We start from the raw sequence: 20,478 nt of genomic DNA, 5'->3' as shown, positions 1-20,478 counted from the left end.
TTTGACTCTTCTTATGATATCCTTCTTCCTATAACTTGCATATGAGTCTGAAGGTATTCCCACAAGTAAGCCTCAAGGTTTCTTACATTGGAAATAGGCCTTAATGGTGTTCATTATTCATTAGTTTCCAGGTGTGGGAGGATCACTGTCGCAGATGTAAGAATAGCCAAACTGGAGTTCTGAATATCAGCTGTTATGGATTTGAGCCAAATTGTCTTCTTTTTAGTCTGTAGAAATCGCTTTAGTTAATCTATGTGGAATCCAAATCGGCTGCTGTTCTCCCTGTGGAAACACACAAACAGACCCCCGACTCCAGACAATCACTGGGTCAGGACCTGTCCTGTTAGAATATCCTTCCAAAGTACCTTGGGCTTATGTACATTTTTTGGACACATATGCCTTTCTGCAGCACTAAGCCCTGATGAATCCAAATTTAAAAAGTTTAGAGTAAAAAGGGTTATTTTAAGTTTATCTTTGGGGAATATATACCCCTTTCCAATTCCCTCTTTTTGTTTTAATAAGTACATTTTAATAGTTTGATGAGCTCTTTCAACTATGCTTTGTTTCCTGTGGATTGTATGGGATTCCTGTTAAGTAAAACATTAACTGATTTTTCTTCAGGGATGATGTTTCAAAATATCCTATATACATCCTTTGGAAATTTAAAGATCCTTTTAAATTCAAGTCTTCCAAAAGCATTTTGCCTTAGTTTTTAGAATTACTTTAGTCCTTTTAATTTTTTGATGCGGTTTTAAACCAATTTCCTTCTAGTTTAATGTTTTCTAAATTGGCTCTTGTCTATAAATTTTAACACCCTCATCTGAGACTTCTAATTTCTGCACCACCAGAAATTAAAGTTGATGGGCTTTTTGAAAAAGTTACTAATAATCTCCTTGTTCTTCTATTTTATCCAATATTTGACTTTAAAGTTCTCTCTCTTATTTTTTTCTATCTTGAATGTCTGTATCTAATAGTTGTCTTAGCTTTTTGCATTTTTTATCTGAAATACCTTTATTTGACATTTTTAACCTTTTTTTATGTTTCTATCTTCTAGTTTTCTTCTAAGGTTTGTACATTCATCATTAGTTGCTTTTTTTCCTCCTAGTTTTTTGGTTTTTTTTTTTTGCTTCCTATTTTGTGGGTTTAAAATTCTTGTCTTCCTACATCTTCTTTCTCTTTTTTTTTTACCTTTCTGTACTTTTGTCTTTAAAGTTTTCCACTTTAAATTTTTAATCTTCTTTATCCAAATTGCTTTTATCCTATTATCTTTCCATTTTCATGTTTTGTTTTTTTTTTTTTTTTAAGTATTGCTTTTAAGATTAACTAGGCTTCGAATGATGCAATCTTTCCTCTGCCATGAAGGCATCTTAACCACCTTTAATTTAACCTTTTAAAGCCTTTTGCAACTTACTTAGACATTTTATAACTTTTTACTTTATCACACAAAGATTATCTCATCTAGAAACATTTCTTTTTCCTTTAACCATCCAATTAAAATATATTTCTACATCTTGAATCTTTCTATATCTCTTTTCTAGCCATTAACCCTTTTTATAAATTCACATTCTGAAACAACCTTTATAAAATTTCTGAATTTAGACAAATTACTCCACTTTAATAAGATGAAATATTTTTATGTTTTTTATGGTACTATAATACTATAATTGAAACTTCTTTTACTCTTTGTATATAAATTACACCTGATAGAATCTTAACTCTTAGTAACCTTGTTTCAGCAAAGACACAGACACAAAGCAATATTAAACTTTTTTTTTCCATTTACCAATTTATGAAAACACACATGTTTTATTTTATAATATTTTAAATATATTACCTTATGTAACTTAATAAGTAAAGAGTACTTGATTTTATATTTAGTGGTTGATGTTTCAACACTTTAGCTTTGTAAATTAATCAGATGTCTGTAAAATCCAAGATCTTAGACAAGTGTAGTAAACAGAACTAGCCATCTCTTTCTTGTTGAATAAAAATATTTTTACAGGATACCATGATGGTCCCATTGTGATATATTCAACAACTCCTCTTTAAAAAGCCATGGGCTACATTTTTGTATTGTATCAACATACGCCCTAACTGTTCTTGGTTCTTACTGGGGTGCCTCCTTCCTCTAACAATTTCAAACCTTGAGTCAACCATTTCCCCAGTTTGCCTAAGAAAGTACTAGGGAAAGTTAACTTGAAATAAATCAAAACAAGAACACATTGTTTTTATGGTCACCCATTCTTTCGCTCTTCCTCAGGGGCGAGCAATTTCACTTACCTCCAAGCTTCAAGCTTTCCCCGCACGGGCCACCAAATGCAGCAGTCTGGCTGGGCACAAATAACTGAGCCACCACAAAGCCTTGTAGGTTCAAACAGCAACTCTTTATTCCCAAACTCTCACAGGCACTCTACACACACTTCCCGGTAACACACTCCCTCCACCAGGCTCCACACGCCAATTCTCCCGGAACCCGGGGAACTCCAAAGTAGGGGGCACCAAGGCAGCAGGATCCGCCCTAATCCTGGATCCACCCTAATCCTATCAGGAGCCACCCTAATCCCGGAGCAGGGTCACCTTTCAACCATTCCCTCTGGCAAAAATGCCAGGCGTCATTCTGGCGTCTCCTGAACTGCCTACAGAACCCCTACCCATCTCCGAAAAAGTATCTACCAATACAAGAAGGTATTTTATGTTTTTTACTTGGGGCATGTTGGTGAAATCAATCTGCCAGTCTGCAGCCGGGGAATGACCACAAGCTGGGAAAGGTTTAGGTTTTAATGGATATTGGTATTGGTTCTCTGGCAGATCTGACAAGCGGAAGTGATCTGTTGGAGGAGGGTCTTATCACGTGGGGAAAGGGTGAAAAGGGAGTGAAGGAAAGTAGTGAGACTCTGTGGACTTGAATGGAATAGAGAGTGAAGAAACCGGAAGAGTTGTTGGGGATCTTTGGGCCGATCCCCCGTGGTAACAAAGAGTAGCCGAGAGGAGGTAAAACTCTGTAGGGTGGCTGATTGAGTCGTTTGATTGGCCTTGGAATTCCCCATAGTAGTAAGGGAGGAGTCAGTTTGATGGCCCTTGCAATGGATTATTCCCAGTTGGGAAGGCAGCCTGGAGTAGGCCAGAAATAAGTGTGGAATTAATGACTGCTATCCCTCTGGTGGTCAATAGCCCTCTTTCTTTCCAAATGGCTGCGTGGGAGATCAGGTTATGGAATCTGTATATAGGGAGAGGGTTTTTCCCTCTGCTAGCTCACATGCCCTTGTGGCAGCTATGAGTTCAGCTTGTTGGTTGGTGGTATTGGGTGGGAGAGATTTTGCCTCTATGATGGATGAGAGGGAAATGACAGCATAACCCGCCACTTCAACCCTTTCGTATATAAGAGGGCAGGGGTCCCTCAGAAATGGTGGTAGGGCAGGGTAAAATCGACTCTAATACCTTCAGGCATTTGTGGACGGGATCTTATGAGGGAGAAAATGGGAGGAGGGAGGCAGAGTCAAGGAATGAGACAAGGAGGGATAGAACCCTGGAAGGAGGAAGTGACTGTAGCCCCTTGTAAGTGAGGAAATCCTTTAGATGGTGAGGAGATAAGATGCGTAGCCCGGGAGCCAAAGGTAAGTTTGTGTGCTTCTTTCTGGAGGTCATGGGCTGCTGCTAGGGCTCTGAGGCATGGGGCCCAGCCCCTGACGGTGGGGTTGGATAGGTAGGCCACTGGTGCAAATGTGGGACCATATTTCTGACCCAGAACTCCCAGACTTTGTCCCTGTTTTTCATGTACATAGAGGGTGAAGGGTCGGGGAGATGCAGGGCATATGCCCGAAGGAGGGCCTTTTTTTTTTTTTAATAATTTTTTTTTAAAGAGAGAGAGAATTTTTAATATTTATTTTTTAGTTTTTGGTGGACACAGCATCTTGTTTGTATGTGGTGCTGAGGATCGAACCCGGGCCGCACGCATGCCAGGCGAGCGCACTACTGCTTGAGCCACATCCCCAGCCCAGGAGGGCCTTTTTAAGGATTGTAAAGGGCTTCCCTATCGCTGAGGGTAGGGGTTCATCTTGGGGGCCCTTGGCCAGATGAGCGGCCTGGCAAGGTGGGAGAAATTCCAGGCCCTGAAGTACCCAGCCAAACTCAAGAAGGAGAGTATGTCTTTGGTGTAGGTATAGACACAATAAGCTGTTTTCTGTCTACTGTAATGACCTTTTTCCCTTGAGAGATAGAGAACCCTAGATGTGTGACCTATTTACTGCTATTTGGGCCTTTTGGGGAGTGGCCCGATATAAGTAGGAGAACTGTGTCATCTGTTGAGCGCCCTTTGGATGGGCTAGAAGAATTTGTAGAGGTTTGCAAGAGGTGTAGAGAGCAGGGTTAGATCAGAGCAAGAAGAAAGCCTGGACATAAGCGATTTCTACCCATTTTTTTGCACAGTAATTGTAGAGATCCCTTAGAATGGAGGGATCCAGGGATCCAAAAAGGTGTCATCTGCTTTGGTTGTCTAAGGGATAAGTGAGCCAGGCCTGGGTGCTATATTTGATCCAAAAGTCATTGTAGGGGAAAGTTGACTGGCAGAGAGGACACATTACCCATGTAAGGAGGAGGGAAGAGGACACAGAGAAGGAGGAAACTGATTTTTTGGCAAAAGTGGCCTCCCTGCTAGAGCCAAAAAATCAGGAGTGCCTAAGTGGCAGGTTCGAGCTGCAGAGATTGGTCGTCACCAAATCCTGACAGTCGAAGCTCTTGTCCTGGACAGAGCCAGAACCGTGGGAGACCTTGGCCAAGGCTTTTCGGGACCCCTCCTGGAGAGGCCGGATACTCCCAGGGCTGGAAAGAGGGGGAGAGGCAGGGCATGCAGAGAGGAAGGGGAGGGTAAGTGTCTCTCTGGCAGCCTGAAGGTGAGAGGACTAGGACTTTAGGAATCTGCCCAAGGAGGGAGTCCCTGAGGGCTACCATAGCCTTAAAGGCTGTGGTGGGGTGCTTTCCTCCCCGCAGGTGGGCAAGGAGATTTGCCAGACGATAATAGTCCCTGAGGGCCTCTGTAGCCTTCAACATATTGCAAAAGGGTGGATTTGGGGCACTGGGGGTGAAAAGATTGAAGGTCGGAGGCCAAGGTTTGTCCAAAGAGGTGTGGACTATCTCAAAATCCCTGAGGAAGGACAGTCCAGGTTAAAGGCAAAAAGATACCTTTAAATCTGTGACCAAGAAGTGGGTGGCAGTGTGGGGGATCTGAGACAGCAGGATGTATGGGTTGGGAACCAAAGGATGTATGTGCCTAATGGAGGTGTTGATGAGTTGTAGGTCCTGAACTAAGCAATAGGACCCATTGGGCTTTTTTACCGCTAGCATCTGGGTTGGCTCCACAGTTTAGCTATTGTGAATTGTGCTTCTATAAACATTGTTGTGGCTGTATCCCTGTAGTATTCTGTATGCTGTCACTTCTTCTTACTGTACTCTCCTAGGGTGTTATTTTATTTTTTAAAAATATTTTTAGTTATAGATGGACATAACACGTTTATTTTACTTATTTATTTTTATGTGGTGCTGAGGATTGAACCCAGTGCCTCACACATGCTAGGCAAGCGCTCCACCACTAAGCTACAGCCCCAGCCCATGATTTTCTATCTGTTTGACTTAATACTCTATATTTTAGGAAATATCATTAATGTTCTAATCCTATCAAAGGATAAAATTACAACAATTTAGTTTAATTTTCTTAATTGGATTTATTTTCAATTCTAGAATCGAGCAACACTTTGTTGCATGAAACAGAATGTGTTGTTCCTATAAACTGAGCAGAGGAGCTTGATTTTAGAGACAGAAAAGGGCTGAAGAAAGCAGAAACAGGGCTGGGGTTGTGGTTCAGTGGTAGATCAGACATTTGCCTAGCATGTGTGAGGCACTGGGTTCGATCCTCAGCACCACATAAAAATAAGTAAATAAAATAAGTGCCTATTAACAACTAAAAAATATGAAAAAAATAAAAGAAAGCAGAAACAAAAAACAAAGAGCTAATTATTATTTCAAAGTTACTTTTCCTGTAAGGCTCAGACTGGGAGACAGAATAATGAAAAAATAACTGATGAGTCAACATCAGGTAACCTAGAGTAAAAACTTAGGTTACCTTTCCTGTGAAAGGATTAAGGCAGAGAAAACTTATGATCACACCACTTGAAACTAGTTTGGTTGGGAAATTTGACTGTTATCTCTCTAATCCTGATTTCTTGGAAGGTCAGATAAAAGCTTAGTATCAGGTTGCTGGTGGAGTTTCAGCATGAGTGACTATTTTTAGCCTGGTTGTTGGTTGGGGTCTAGTATAGAGCTTAGACCAAAACAATGGCCTCCTGTAAGTTTTATTTAATACCACTCTGTTGAGTTTTTCATTTATGCTGTCATGTTTTTAATTTTCAGTCCTTTGTCTCCCCGCTCTGACATTGTTCTTATTTCAAGGTGTAATATTCTGTTTTGTTGTTTGATTATCATAGTTAAGAATGGAGGATTTAAAAACTGAAATCTCTGTATAGAGCTAGGTCTGATTGATAGTACTGGGTATTATGGCTGGGGCATTTTCTTGGACTATTTCCTTTTTGAAGGGCTACTTAGGTACCTCAAAGAAGATTTATCCAATCTTCTGCCTAAAGAGTATAAATCTGATACTGTTTAAGGGAACCAGTAAAGTAGTATGTCAGGAGGACTCAATTGTCAGTGTAAAATTTCACTTACTTACTTTCCCTCATTAACCTTTTTAAACCATAGTACCTTTGCCTTTAATTCTTCCTTGTGCTCTATTATCCAGAGACCCAGTTTTACTCTGTCCCAATAGAAACATCCAGTTTTTCGCAATAGTGGGGTCTGGGCCTTTCTACATTGAATTAGAGAAAAGACATGAAATTCTAATGCTTTTTAAAAATTCTGTATTTTAAAAAAATATTCTGTATTTTTGAAAATAAATTTTACTGTGTTTATTTAAGGTACACATCTGATGTTAATGATATAGATATATCCATATTTAGTAAAAAGGGTACTCTAATGAAAAAAATTGACATATCCATCCTCTCATATAGTTACCTGTCCCCCCCCCCCCCCACCCAACCCGGGTATGAGCAGTTATAATTACTCATTTAGTAAAAAAATTTAAAGACATTACAATGTTATAATTTACTGTATTTTAACTGCTTCTAAATAGACTTTCAAATAAGCCTGTAGGGTTTTTTTGTTTGTTTGTTTTGTTCCTACTTTCAAGGTCTCTGGTACTGCTAATTACTCAAGCCTTTTGGGGTTCTGTGATTAAGTTGCTTTACTTCTGGGGTTAAAAATTCTATCTTCTTGGGTCAAGTAGGTCAATATCACTTGTCCACTAGCTTTCTATCTTCCAAATTTTTGTGGCAGTGGACTTTTCTGTGTGTGTGTGTGTGTGTGTGTGTGTGTTTTAATCTGTGTGAATTTAGGCTGTAATCTTTTCTCTCTTTGGAGTTTCAAAATAGCAATATTGCATTGAAATAACAATATAAATATTACTTAATGTATAATTACTAAAGTCATTTAAAATCTCTTTCTGGGTTTCTTTGTTCTAGAATAATCCATTAGAGATACACAAATTACTGAGTTTAAAGTCATTTGAAATAATTTCCTGCTGTTGATTAAGCTACCAAGATGATCTGTGGTTAGGTTCCTTTGCTTCATTTTATTTGTTTCTTGCAGTCCTGGGGATTGAACCTAGGGCCTAACATATACTAGACAAATACAGTATCATGGAGCCACATCCCCAGTCCTTTCTTGTTTTGGAACAGGGCTTTGTTCTATTTCCCAGGCTGGCCTTAAACCTGGGACAACAAGTGTGTGCCACTATGCCAGGCTTTATTTTACTTTTGATTTCTAGGGATTGTTTTGTTTTCTTTTGATTTAATTTTGTTTTATAATAATATGTGGCTCCAAACTCAAAGCTACAAAACAAGGGAAACCTAGCTTCTAGGCTTGCCTCTTTTTCCCTTTTTCTTCCTTTCTACTTATAGGAATTATTTAATATCTTTAAAATAGACTCTTCTTTTATCCTACTACTTGTTGTTCCCTTGCCCTGATTTATTTTCCTTTATATTTCCAATCACTACCTGACATTATTAGGTTCTTTCACTTCTAGAATATACCCTTGTTGAGAATAGGGACCTGAGATGTGACAAATAAACATCTGTCTCACTTCCTATGTAGGGTTATTCAAAAGAATATTTGTGATTCTTCCCTCTTTTGAGTATAGGTTAGCAGCATGGTTTATTTGTAAACATCTATTATTTGATCAACACTTCTGTTGCATATCACATAAAATGACATAGAGCAGTGTGTTAGTGAATATAACAGTGGCAGGGAAAGAAGGGTCCCTGAGTTCTGAGCTGTGCAGTACTCCCACATTCAGAGGAAACGTAAGAGTAGACTAAGATGGCCTGTGGCATGTGCTACTGTGTCCAGGAGTCCTCAGCTTCCATAGTATATTCAAAAGAGTTATTCAGGAGGATGGGGTAGTTTAACATTAGATTGAGATAGATTGAGATAGACTTTGTTATATGATAATTTCCGGTATAGTGTGATATATGTGTTCTTTGCAGAATGGTACAATAAAAACCACAGAGCAAGCCTGATGTGGTGGAGCATGCCTGTAGCCCCAGCTACTTGGAGGGCTAAGGTGGGAAGATCGCTTGAGCTCCCTGAGTTAGAGACTAGCCTGGGCAACATAATGAGAGCCCTATCTCAGCAACAACAAAGCCCCCCCCCACACACACACACACACTATTACACAAACCTAGTGAAGGAAAAAAGGAAAGGTTTTAAAAAACACAGAGCTTATGGGCTAGCTAAATGGTAACACTCAAAACTTGTCAGTGACCTATGGAAAGGAATCTAATTAAAAATAAAAGCACAATTTCTACACATGTTGGATGGTGAAGAAATACTTAAATACTGCAACAGATATGGCAGTTTACCTTGGAAAAGGCCATAAGTTTGCTGGTAAAACTGGCATGGAAAGATCAACATCCTGTATATTCAGATGGGTGCAATTTTCTGTGTTCACCTATTATTTTCATTGGTTGAATTGAAACATAAATGGATCATTTATGTTGTACTCCGAGTGTTTTATAATAATCATGTTGGAACAAATTTGCATTTTTTCAAAGCATGGGGTATAACAGAACTGATTGTAATTTTCTCTTTCTTCTTAGATGACATGCCAATGGGAACTACTGGCAGACGTGCTTCAAATGAGTTCTTGGTGTGTGGAGGGTATGTTTGCTTGTATTTTATTAAAAGTTTTGTATTTTGTTATTTTTGCAAGTTTATAGAACTTTTGGTATTTGATTTAATTTAATTTAATTTTGTTTCAAAATTTATCACTTTGAAAAAATGATGTGATAACCAACACACAAAATCTATGCTATTAACCATTTTAAGATTACAGTTCAGTAGTGTTAAATATATATATTGTGCATCCAGTCTTTTGGATTTTATCATCTCACAAAACTGAAACTTGATGCTTACTAAATGATACAACATCTCCCCATTTCTCCCTCCCCTCTGTTTATGTGAATTTGACTAATTTAGATAACTCATGTAAGTGAAATCACACAAGTATTTGTCTTTTTGTGACTGGCTTATTTCACTTAAGGTACTGTCCTCAAGATTCATTCATGTTGTAGCATGTGACAGATTTCTTTCTTTTATAAGGCTGAAAAATATTGCATTATAAAAGACACTTTGTTTATCCATTCACCCATTGATAGACATGTGGGTTGCTTCTACTTCTTGATTATTATGAATAATGCTGCTGAATGAATGTATAAATATCTCTTCAAGATCCTGTTTTCAGTTTTTTTTTTTTTTTTTTTTTTTTTTTTTTTTTTTTTTTTTTGGTATTGGGGTTTGAACCCAGAAGTGCTTTACCACTGAACCAAATCCCCAGCCCTTTGTATTTTTCTTTTGAGACAGGATCTCACTAAGTTCCACAATTTTCATTTGGTTCTTTTTAATAGTTTTTCTTTTCTCTTTTTGATTTTCTCATTTCGTTTCAAGCTTCATTTTCCTGATTTCATTTGTTATCTACCTGTTTTCTTTTTTTGTTCATTGAGTAACTTCATGATTATTACTTTAAATTTTTTCTTGGGCTCTTCATAGATATATTTTCTTAGGATTGATTTCTGGACCTTTATCTGTTCCTTGGTTGAATCATGTTTCTGTGGTTTTTTTTTTGTCGTTGTTTTTTTTTTTTTTGTATGCTTTGTAATCTTTTGTTGAAAATTGGGTTGAAGACAGTCTCCTCTCTTAATATTTATGAACTTGCATTATAAAGGGAAAAATATTTATCAATTAGCCTGGCTAGAGATTCTAAGACCACAGACCTTTTCTGGGGTATGTTTTCTGTGGGGTTGTGCATGTGCTTTTATCCTAGCATTCTTTTCTCCTCTCCTCTCCTGTCCTTTCCTTGCAGTGCTGGGGATTGAACCCAGAGCCTTGTGCATGCTAGACAAGTACTGTAGTACCGAGCTACAGTCTCAGCCCTTATACGTGTTGTTTCTGACTGTTTTAATTTCCTGTTTTTTTCTTAGGGTGTTTTGGTTTCATGTGTGTTATATTCCTCTGCTTTTAATCTCTTGCTCCTTTGTGCCTGCTTTCAGAACTACAGTCTCTGCTGCTCTAATGTACTCTGGAGTTTGCCTCTGCTTTCACTGGCCTCCCATCTGGTAATCAAATTGTGTCACCTTTTCCATTTATACTCTGAGCCAGGCAAGATAGAAACCAGTTCCTCAGACAGTCCCCATATAAGCCATAATGCTAGGTGCAAGTTCTTACAGGAAGAGCTAGGAGTTGGGTTAATATTCTCCTGATCCTGCCTAAACATGCCTGGAGGTAGGAGGAATTAGGGCAAACAAAATGTGAACTTTCTTATCTTCTCCTTACCATCTCCTCTTGTTTATGCGCTCAACTGGGTGTTGCTACCCCATAACTAGTTTCTAAAGTTTCCCCCAAAATGCTTTATTATACATATTGCTATTTATTGTCCCCATGGAGAAATGAGGAACCTGTAGGTTCCTAGTCCTCCATCTTATTGGCATCATGTGTTATCATTCTTTTCAAAATGTGATATTTTAAGCAAAGTATGGAGAAAAGTAGAGTATGAAGAATGATATATATTTAATCTGTAGCTAGGTGTGGTGGCCCAAACTTGGAATCCTAGTGACTTGGGAGGCCAAGGCAGGAGGATTGCAAATTCAAGGCCAGTCTAAGAAATTTAGTGAGACCCTGCCTCAAAATAAAAAATAAAAAGGACTGATGTAGTTCAGTGGTGGAGTCTCAGTGCGTTAAATTCCCAGTACTCCTCACTATCCCCCACAATATTACCTATATAGTCACCCCTCAATTCTCTTCTGATTTAAAATTTTGCCTTTAAACAGCTAAGAGAGGTAAAAATATCTTAAGGTCAGTCAAAACAATGTGTTTATATGTTATCTATAAATAGTATATAGTACTTTTGCATGTTTTATATTAGTGGCATTATATATGTTTTATCTTCAAACACTTGTTTCATGCAACAAGGAAGTGTTGAAAGGTTGAACTGAGGTTTTAAATGTCCTGGGCCACAGTGGTGAAGTCAGTAACGGAAATTAGACAAGAGAGATGTGAATATAGTAAGATAAAGGATTTCTTAGCTTTTAAAAGAGTGGGAATGGAGGGCTTTGATACCAAAGATATGATGTTTGTTAGGTTATTGCTATAGTATTGACCCCAAAACTTCATTGGCTTGCAACAGGAGCTTATTTTTTATTCATATTACTTCCAACTGTGGATCAGCTGTAACTTTACTTCATTTACCTTCTTTCTGGCTTGCTGGTTGGAAGATCAGCTCCTATTTGGGACATGCTGAGGAAATAAGAGTGAAGGCAGAACTTCAGTGGCCCTGAAGGCTTCTGTCCTGCCATTCATTACTCTCTCACCCCCCACTCTGAGGACAGCATGTCCCAAATGGGAACTGCTTTTCAACCTGTTTTCCAGAGAATTGTGCAGGGTGGGAGGTAAATAATGGAATGTAGAAATGGGTCCAGAGAGAGGTTATGAATACTTTGAAAAATATTAATAATGCATTCTTTCATAACATGTTAAATATAATTAAAAACAGAAGTAGAAAGGGAGTATTAAAAGTTATGCTGTATACAAGATTAAAATAGTCAATACAGGTGAAAAACAGATTTTTCTTGAAACCATTAAGATTTTGTATCCATATCAGTGGTTCGGATTGCCTGACAATCTCTGTAATTTTAGTAGTGGTATGTGCTAATATATCTCTCATTGTGACAAAATACTGAGAAAGTCAGCTTAAAGGAAGAAAAGTGTATTTTAGCTTATGATTTCAGTGCATAGTCGCTTTGCTTTGTTGTTTTTGGGCCAGTGGTAAAACAGAGCTTTGTGGCACAGAGGGATTGGTAGAGCAAAGCAGCTTACCTCATGGCAGTGAGGAAGCGGATTGAAGGAGAGAGGGAGGGGAAGGGGCTAGGGACAAAATACACCTTTCAAAGACATGTCCCAGTGACCCACCTCCTCCAGCTAGCTCCACATCCTCGAACTTCCACCACTTCCCAGTGGCCACCAAGCTTTAATACACGAGTTTTTGGGAGACATTTCAGATTTAAACCATAACATGGTATATTTAATTCTTCTCCTAGAGCCTAGCTCGTTGAAATTTCTTGGAAATACTTTGTTGAAATGAGTGATTTTTGTCTAAGAGTGAGAAAAATTCCTAGAAACAGTAGTTCCAGTCTTTTTTTTTTTTTTTTTTTTTTTTTTGGTAAAGTGGATTGAACTCGAGGACACTCAACTGCTGAGCCACATCCCTAGCCCTGTTTTGTTTTTTATTTAGAGCAGGGTCTCATTGAGTTGCTTAGTGCTTTACCATTTGCTGAGGCTGGCTTAAAAAAAAAAAAAATTCTTTTTTTTTTTTTTTGTAGTTGGACGCAATAGCTTTATTTTATTTATTTATTTTTATGTGGTGCTGAGGATTGAACCCAGTGTCTCACACATGCCAGGCAGGCGCTCTACCACTGAGCCATAACCCCAGCCCTGAGGTTGGCTTTGAACTCGCAGTCCTCCTGCCTCAGCCTTCCCAGCTGCTAGGATTACAGGTGTGCACCACCGCGCTTGGCAGTAGTTCTAGTCTTACAATATTATTTAGAAAAATATAATTTAGGATATAGAATTTTGTATTAGGAAAACATAATTCAATATATAGAATTTTACTTCCTAGCATCCATTAGAGAACATAATTGAGGACAAACACGCACATGTTGTATAACTAAAGCCTTCACAAGTCTTTGAAGACCTAAAGTTTTTGGCCTACAGTGTTCTGGCATTATTAGGCACAAAATTAGCCTGCCATTTCAGGAAAGTATTGCTTAGTGCTATAAAATATAATTAGGCAGTGTTGTGAGCAACACTTAGATGGATAGTTATTTCTTTTGGAAATATTAGTAGTAAAATGTTCCACTTAATACCTCCTCCTCTGAGGTTTTCATTTCATCTGTCTTTAAAAAGGGTATAGAAAGTTGTTCTTGATATATATATATATATATATTCTAATTAGTTATACATGATAGTAGAATCCATTCTGACACATTGTGCACAAATGGAGCACAACTTCTTTCTCTAGCTATACATGATGCAGAGTCACACCAGCAGTGTAATCATACAAGTATATAGGTAGAATAAGACAGCCATTGTTACCCTATATACATGTACTTGGCATTATTGATGCTTACTCACCTTCATTGGATGCCAGCTGGATGATACATGGCTCCTAGGTCACTCATGAATGCTTACCAGGTAGTCATGAAATCTTGCTACACTGCTTCTAAATAGTATTGATGCTCTGTTTTGGTGAGTTTTTTGGTCAGATTACCAAAAAACCTGACAAGAACAACATAGAGGAGGAAAAGTTTATTTGGTGCTCATGTTTTAGAGGTCTCAGTTCATAGATGGCCAACTCCATTGTCTAGGCTCAAGATGAGGCAGAACATCATGGCAAAAGGGTCTGGCAGAGGAAAGCAGTTCAGAATATGATAACAAGGAGGCAGAGAGAAAGCTCTGGGACAAAATGCGTACCCTAAAAGCATGCCCCCAGTGACCTACCTCCTCCAGCCTCATACTCCTTATGGTTACTGCTCAATTAATCCATTCAGGTGGATTAATGCCCTGATTTGGTTAAAGTTCTCATAACCCAGTCATTGTACCTCTAAACTTTTTCTGTGTTTTCCCACACATGAGCTTTTGTGGGGGACACCTCATATGTAAACCATAACATGCTTTTTACTACTTTGAAGGAATTTTTTTTAATAGGAAAAACAGAAAAAAGTATAAAAAGAGCTCCAAATTTGAGTCTAGGAATTTTGGAATTGTGGGATGTTAGTTTATTGTAAAATAGGTTCAACTAGAGGTTCCCTTAATGTCTCAGTAATTTTTTTTAGTGATGTTTCTAGGCTAATAGGAATATAACAATTTATTAAGAAGTTCCATTCAAACAACTTGGTACTTTTAGTTTACATTAGTAATAGTAGTTAGGTCTCCGTGTGTCTTTTTAAAAAATTTGATGTACTCTAGGGGATCCCTTGAATAGCAGTGGCATCTTGAGGTCCCTTGGTACATGGTGTGAGTTCCATGGAGGTAAACAAGTCTTATACAAATTTGTTTGCTGCCTTTTTAGAGGATAAAGGCATTAATTGCACAGTGCTAGTTTTTGCTGCTTTTGATTTGCTGCTCTTTTTTCTTCTTGAATAATTTTTGATTCCTCTCATCTTCTCTTCCTATTTGAATAATCCTTTAACTTCTTTCTAAAGAAACATTTCTTGGTAATGGTTTCTTCATTGTGTATATGACAGTGTCCAGTAGAAACTGGAATATAATATCTATTCCTTGTGTATCCAGGCAAAAAGTAGGCAAAGGCATGAAGTTAGTGTATCAGAATTATGAGACTAGTTGTTACCAGCCATTGATGAAGGCCACCTGCAAACACAGCCCCTGTTTTTTCTTGCTGGACCGTTCACCTGATTTTTTCTGCAGCTCAGTATTCTTGAGAGTAGATAGAATGATATGTGATTGTGCTACTCTGTGGTCAGACTGCTTAGTCTTCATAGTAAACCATCTAAACTGCAGGACTTCTGGAGACTCAGGACATACATAGACCTCTCTTTTCACGTTGGGCTCATGGAGTTGAATGATGGTTCATATAAAGCTAGATAGAAAAATGGTAGCAGTGATCTTATCTAACTGGAAATTCAGAGAAGACTCTTTTCTTTTATTCTTTTTAAAAATTAGTGTAGTTTCTATATTGGAATGAATTCATTGTATGTATTTATGGGATGCAGTGTGGCACTTCAAAACATGTATACAATATGTAATGATCAGATCAGGGCAATTGGCATACCTATAACTGCAGAACTATATAATTTCTTTGTATTGAGATCTTTCAAAAATCTCTCTTGTTGGGCATGGTGGTGCACATCTGAGATTCTTGCTACTCTAGAGGCTGAGGCAGGAGGATTTCAAATTTGAGGCCAACTGGGCAATGTAGTAAGTCCCTGTCTCAAAATAAAAAATAAAGAGGACTGGATATATGTCTCAGAGGCAGACCTGGGTTCATTCCCTAGTACCATGCCACACCAAACAGAACAGACAGGAAACAAACCCAGATTCCTCTCTCAAGTATTTTGAAATGTTCAATTTATTATTGTCAACCATAGTTATCCTTTTGTGCTTTAGAACATAAAAATTATTCCTCCTATCCAGTTGTACCTCTGTAGCCATTCACCATCCTATTTCCAACTATCCCTCCCCTGCGTACTCTCCTCAGACTCGGGTAACCACAATTCTGTTCTCTCACTCTTTTTTTCTTTTTGTTTTCTTTTTGAGATCACCTTTAGTTTTCACATGTGAGAACATGCAGTGTTTGTCTTCCTGTGCCTAACTTATTTCACTTAAGGTGATGTCCTCCAGTTCCGTCTGTTTCCATAAGTGACAGGATTTCATCTCTTGATGGCTGAATAATGTCCCATTGTGTATATGGTACTGCATTTTCTTTATCCAGTGACATATCAGTGGACAATTAGGTTGATTCTGTATCTTGGTTATTGTGAATAGTGAGTACTACAGTAAATGTGCAAGTGCAAATGTCTCTTTGATGTACTGATTTCATTTCCTTTGGGTATGTAACCGGTAGTGGTACTCTTGGGTCATATGGTAGTTCTATTTCATTTGTTTAAAGAAACTTCATACTGTTTTCTATAATGGTTTACTAATTTACATTTCCACTAGTAGTATATAAGAGTTCCTTTTCTTTACATCCTTACCAGCATTTATTGTTTTTTTTTTTTTTTTTTTTTGATAATACATGTCTTTTTGACAATAATCATTCTTTTTTGGGTGAGATGTTAACTGCCGGGTTTCTGTTCTAGTGACTAAAAGGCTCAGGGGGTCACTCCAGTTAAACTGGGCTAACTGGGCTGCACGAAATAACCATACAAGAGACACAATTACCTTTTTCTTTGGGGTTGTTATGACGGCTCCTCTGACCTTAAGGGTCCTCAGAAAGAGAGAGAGTGAGAGCATGCGCTGACCCCTTTTATTGAGGAAAAACTATTCAAATGAGGCAAGGGGTCAGGTTTCAGGGGGCTGAATCTATCTTCATGATGTCCACTGTCAGCAGGTTGACTGATACCTGGGTAGGCCACACCCAAGGGCACAGTAAGAGAAGGAGACACACACAAGGCACTTCCATGGAAGATTCTATCCTAAACAGGGCAAGGGATTATATTACAAAGGAACAGGTGAGCATAGCTTCACCCATGCAGCTATAGCAAGACACACCCATGCATGAAACACCGACCCTCGTACCCAAGAAGGGTGGGGAAAGCTCTGCCACATTTCTGTGACTGAGCGCCTCAACACCCAGCCGGGGAGTGTGACTCAGTCACATGTAAGGTTGGTCTCCCACAGTTAATTCACTGTGGTTTTTTTAAAAAATTTATTTATTCTAATTAGTTATATATGAAAGTAGAATGCACTTTTCTAATACCATACATATGTCATCTGAGTGTAATTTCTCATTTTTCTGATTGTACATTATGTAGAATCCCACCTGTCATGTAGGTATATATGTACATAGGGTAATAATGTCTGATTCATTCTACTTTCATTCCTACCCCCATAACCCCTCCCCTCCCTTCATTCCTCTCTACCTAATCTAAAGTAACTTTATTCTTCCCTAGCCCCTACCTTATTGTGAATTAGCATGCATATATCAGAGAAAATATTTGACCATTGTTTTTTTGGGATTGGTTTATTAAACTTAGCATGATATTCTCCAGCTCCATCCATTTACCTGCAAATACCATAATCTCATTCTTCGTTAAGATTGAGTAATATTCCATCGTATTTATATATACCACATTTTCTTCATCCATTCATCAGTTGAAGGGCACCTAGGTTGGTTCCATAGTTTAGGTATAGTGAGTTGAGCTGCTGTAAACATTGATGTGGCTGCATCACTGTAATATGCTGATTTTAAGTTCTTTGGGTATAAACTGAGGAGTGGGATAGCTGGGTCCAATAGTGGTTCCATTCTAGGTTTTTTGAGGAATTTCCATACTGTTTTCCATAATGGTTGCACCAGTTTGCATTCCCACCAGCAATGTATGAGTCTACTTTTCCCCCTACATCCTCGCCAACATTTATTGTTGTTTGTATTATTGATAATTGCGATTCTGACTGGGGTAAGATGAAATCTTAGAGTAGTTTTGATTTGCATTGCTGAAGATGTTATACCATCTTTTCATATATTTGTTGATCAGTTGTACTTCTTCTTCTGTGAAATGTGCGATCAGTTCCTTAGCCTATTGGGCTATTTGGTTTTTTTGGCATTAAGTTTTTTGAGTTCTTTATATATCCTGGAGATTAATGCTCGATGTGAGGTGCATGTGGTAAAGATTTTCTCCCATTCTCTAGGCTCTCTGTTCACATTCTTGATTGTTTCCTTTGCTGAGAAGAAGTTTTTTAGTTTGAATCCATCCCATTTATTTATTTATTTGTGACTTTCTTTCTTAGTTTTTTTTACGCACTACAATTCATATTATACATATAGAGCACAATTTTTCATATCTCTGGTTGTGTACGAAGTATATTCACACCAATTTGTGTCTTCATACATGTACTTTGGATAATGATGTTCATCACATTCCACCATCTTTTCTAACCCCTGCCCTCTCCATTCCCTTCCCACCCCTCTGCCCTATCTAGAGTTCATCTATTCCTCCCATGCTTCCCCTCCCTACCCCACTATGAATCAGCCTTCTTATATCAGAGAAAACATTTGGCATTTGGTTTTTTGGGATTGACTAACTTCACTTAGCATTATCTCTTCTAAGTCTCAATAATTGGGATGGATTCAAACTAAAAAGTTTCTTCTCAGCAAAAGAAACAATCTGTGAGGTGAATAGAGAGCCTAATCTTGGGAGCAAGTTTTTACCCCTCACATATCAGATAGAGCACTAATCTCTAGGGTATATACAGAACTCAAAAAGCCAAACACCAAAAAAGACCCATATAACCCAACCAATAAATTGGTCAAGGACCTGAATAGACCCTTCTCAGAAGATGATATACAATCAATCAACAGATATATGAAAAAATGCTCATCATCTCTAGCAATTAGAGAAATGCATATCAAAACTACTCTAAAATTTCATCTCACTCCTGTCAGAATGGCAGCTATTGTTAGGGTCTGTAAACAAGTCAAGATGGCGCCTGGCATTTTGCCAGAGGGAGTGGTTTGTGAAGTAACGCCAGCAAGCCAATAAGTGTGGAGATTCCTTATTGGTTGACTGCTGTATCTAGTTTATGTTAATTAAGATAGGCTGTGTGTAATGTATATATACCCCTCCTTTCTTACAATAAACGGCTCCCACTCCTGCTGTATCAATCTACACAAGTTGCTCGTCACCCCCGGTTATTTTGCCCAGCCAGCCGGGCTGCGGCAAGCTATTATGAAGACAAACAACAATACTTGTTGGTGAGGATGTGTAGGAAAAGGTACCACTCATACACTGCTGGTGGGACTGCAAATTGGTGCAGACAATATGGAAAGCAGTATGGAGATTCCTTGGAAAATTGGGAATGGAACCACCATTTGACCCAGCTATCCCTCTCTTCAATCTATACCCAAAGGACAAAAACAGCATACTACAGGCATACAGCCACATCAATGTTTATAGCAGCACAATTCACAATAGCTAAATTGTGGAACCAACCTAGATGCCCTTCAGTAGATGAATGGATTAAAAATGTGTCATTTATAAACAATGGAATATTACTCAGCAATAAAAGAGAATATTTAAAAAATATTTTTATTAGTTATTGATGGGTATTTATTGATTTATTTATTTATAGTGCTGAGAATCAAACCCAGTGCCTCACACATGCTAGGCAAGTGCTTTACCACTGAGCCACAACCCCAGCCCCAAATCCATCCCATTTATTGATTCTTGATTTTATTTCTTGTGCTTTAGGAGTCTTGTTAAGAAAGTCAAATCCTAGGCTGACATGGTGGGAGATTTGGGCCTACTTTTTCTTATTTTAGACACTCATTGTGGTTTTTATTTGTATTTTCTTGTTGATTAGTGACATCAGATTATGTTTTTATATATTTGACCATTTGGATATCTTCTTTTGAGAAATGTCTATTCAGGTCCCATTCACCCATTTTCTAATTGGATTTGTTGTTGAGTTGCTTGAAATTCTTACATATTCCGGAAACTAGGGAAGACTGTCTAGATTCTGAGCAAGCCTGTTTGCAGGTCCTGTCCAGAGACTTAGACAACATTTACAAAATACTGACTATGGCTGTTCTCTTCATATGCTGATAGGGAGATGAATTAGAGTCATTAGAGAAGCTCACTGGGGTTCTCTGAGAGAGGTACTTTGAATTATGAGGTTGCTGGGTTTATAATCGTAGGGTACCTTTATGTAGTTTCTTAACTTTGCTTTGGAGATTAATAGTATGGGGGAGATATTAGAACTTGACAATGTGTAAGTTAAAAGAATTCCCAGTGTACTTCTAGAGAATGAATGTTCAAACAAGTTTTTATTTATTTCTTAAGTTGAAATAGAAAGATACCACTTGTTTATTTGTATCTGATAACTGATGGTTGTACTGATTGTCTTTTTATTTTTAATGAAGAAACTTAGGTTGTGTGTGTATTGTCTTATAGGCACCAGAGCTGGTTAGTAAAGTTTCAGGTGGTGGATATTTGTTTTTCTTTTCTCTTTTTTCCCCCTGCTTTTAGAATGCAGGCAAACTAGCCAGTCAAGGTGGTGCATGCGTATAATCCCAGCAGCTTGGGTGGCTGAGGCAGGAGGATTGCAAATTTAAAGTGAGCCTCAGTAATTTAGTGAGGCCCTAAGCAGCAA

At 38.2% G+C, this 20,478-nt stretch overlaps 1 protein-coding gene across 1 annotated transcript in view; it reads left to right on the top strand.

The window, feature by feature from the left end:
• LOC139702433 (serine/threonine-protein kinase ULK2-like) overlaps positions 1-20,478 on the top strand; it is a 110,870-nt gene that overhangs the window by 41,575 nt on the left and 48,817 nt on the right. Inside the window, 1 exon segment of the mRNA XM_071603536.1 lies at positions 9,201-9,261. Within this exon segment, the coding sequence (XP_071459637.1) occupies positions 9,201-9,261 (61 nt within the window).

Source organism: Marmota flaviventris, chromosome 17, assembly GCF_047511675.1.
Source record: "Marmota flaviventris isolate mMarFla1 chromosome 17, mMarFla1.hap1, whole genome shotgun sequence".
Lineage (NCBI taxonomy): Eukaryota > Metazoa > Chordata > Mammalia > Rodentia > Sciuridae > Marmota > Marmota flaviventris.
The sequence above is the reverse complement of the archived record's forward strand: the minus strand, read 5'-3'. Positions and strand labels throughout refer to the sequence as shown.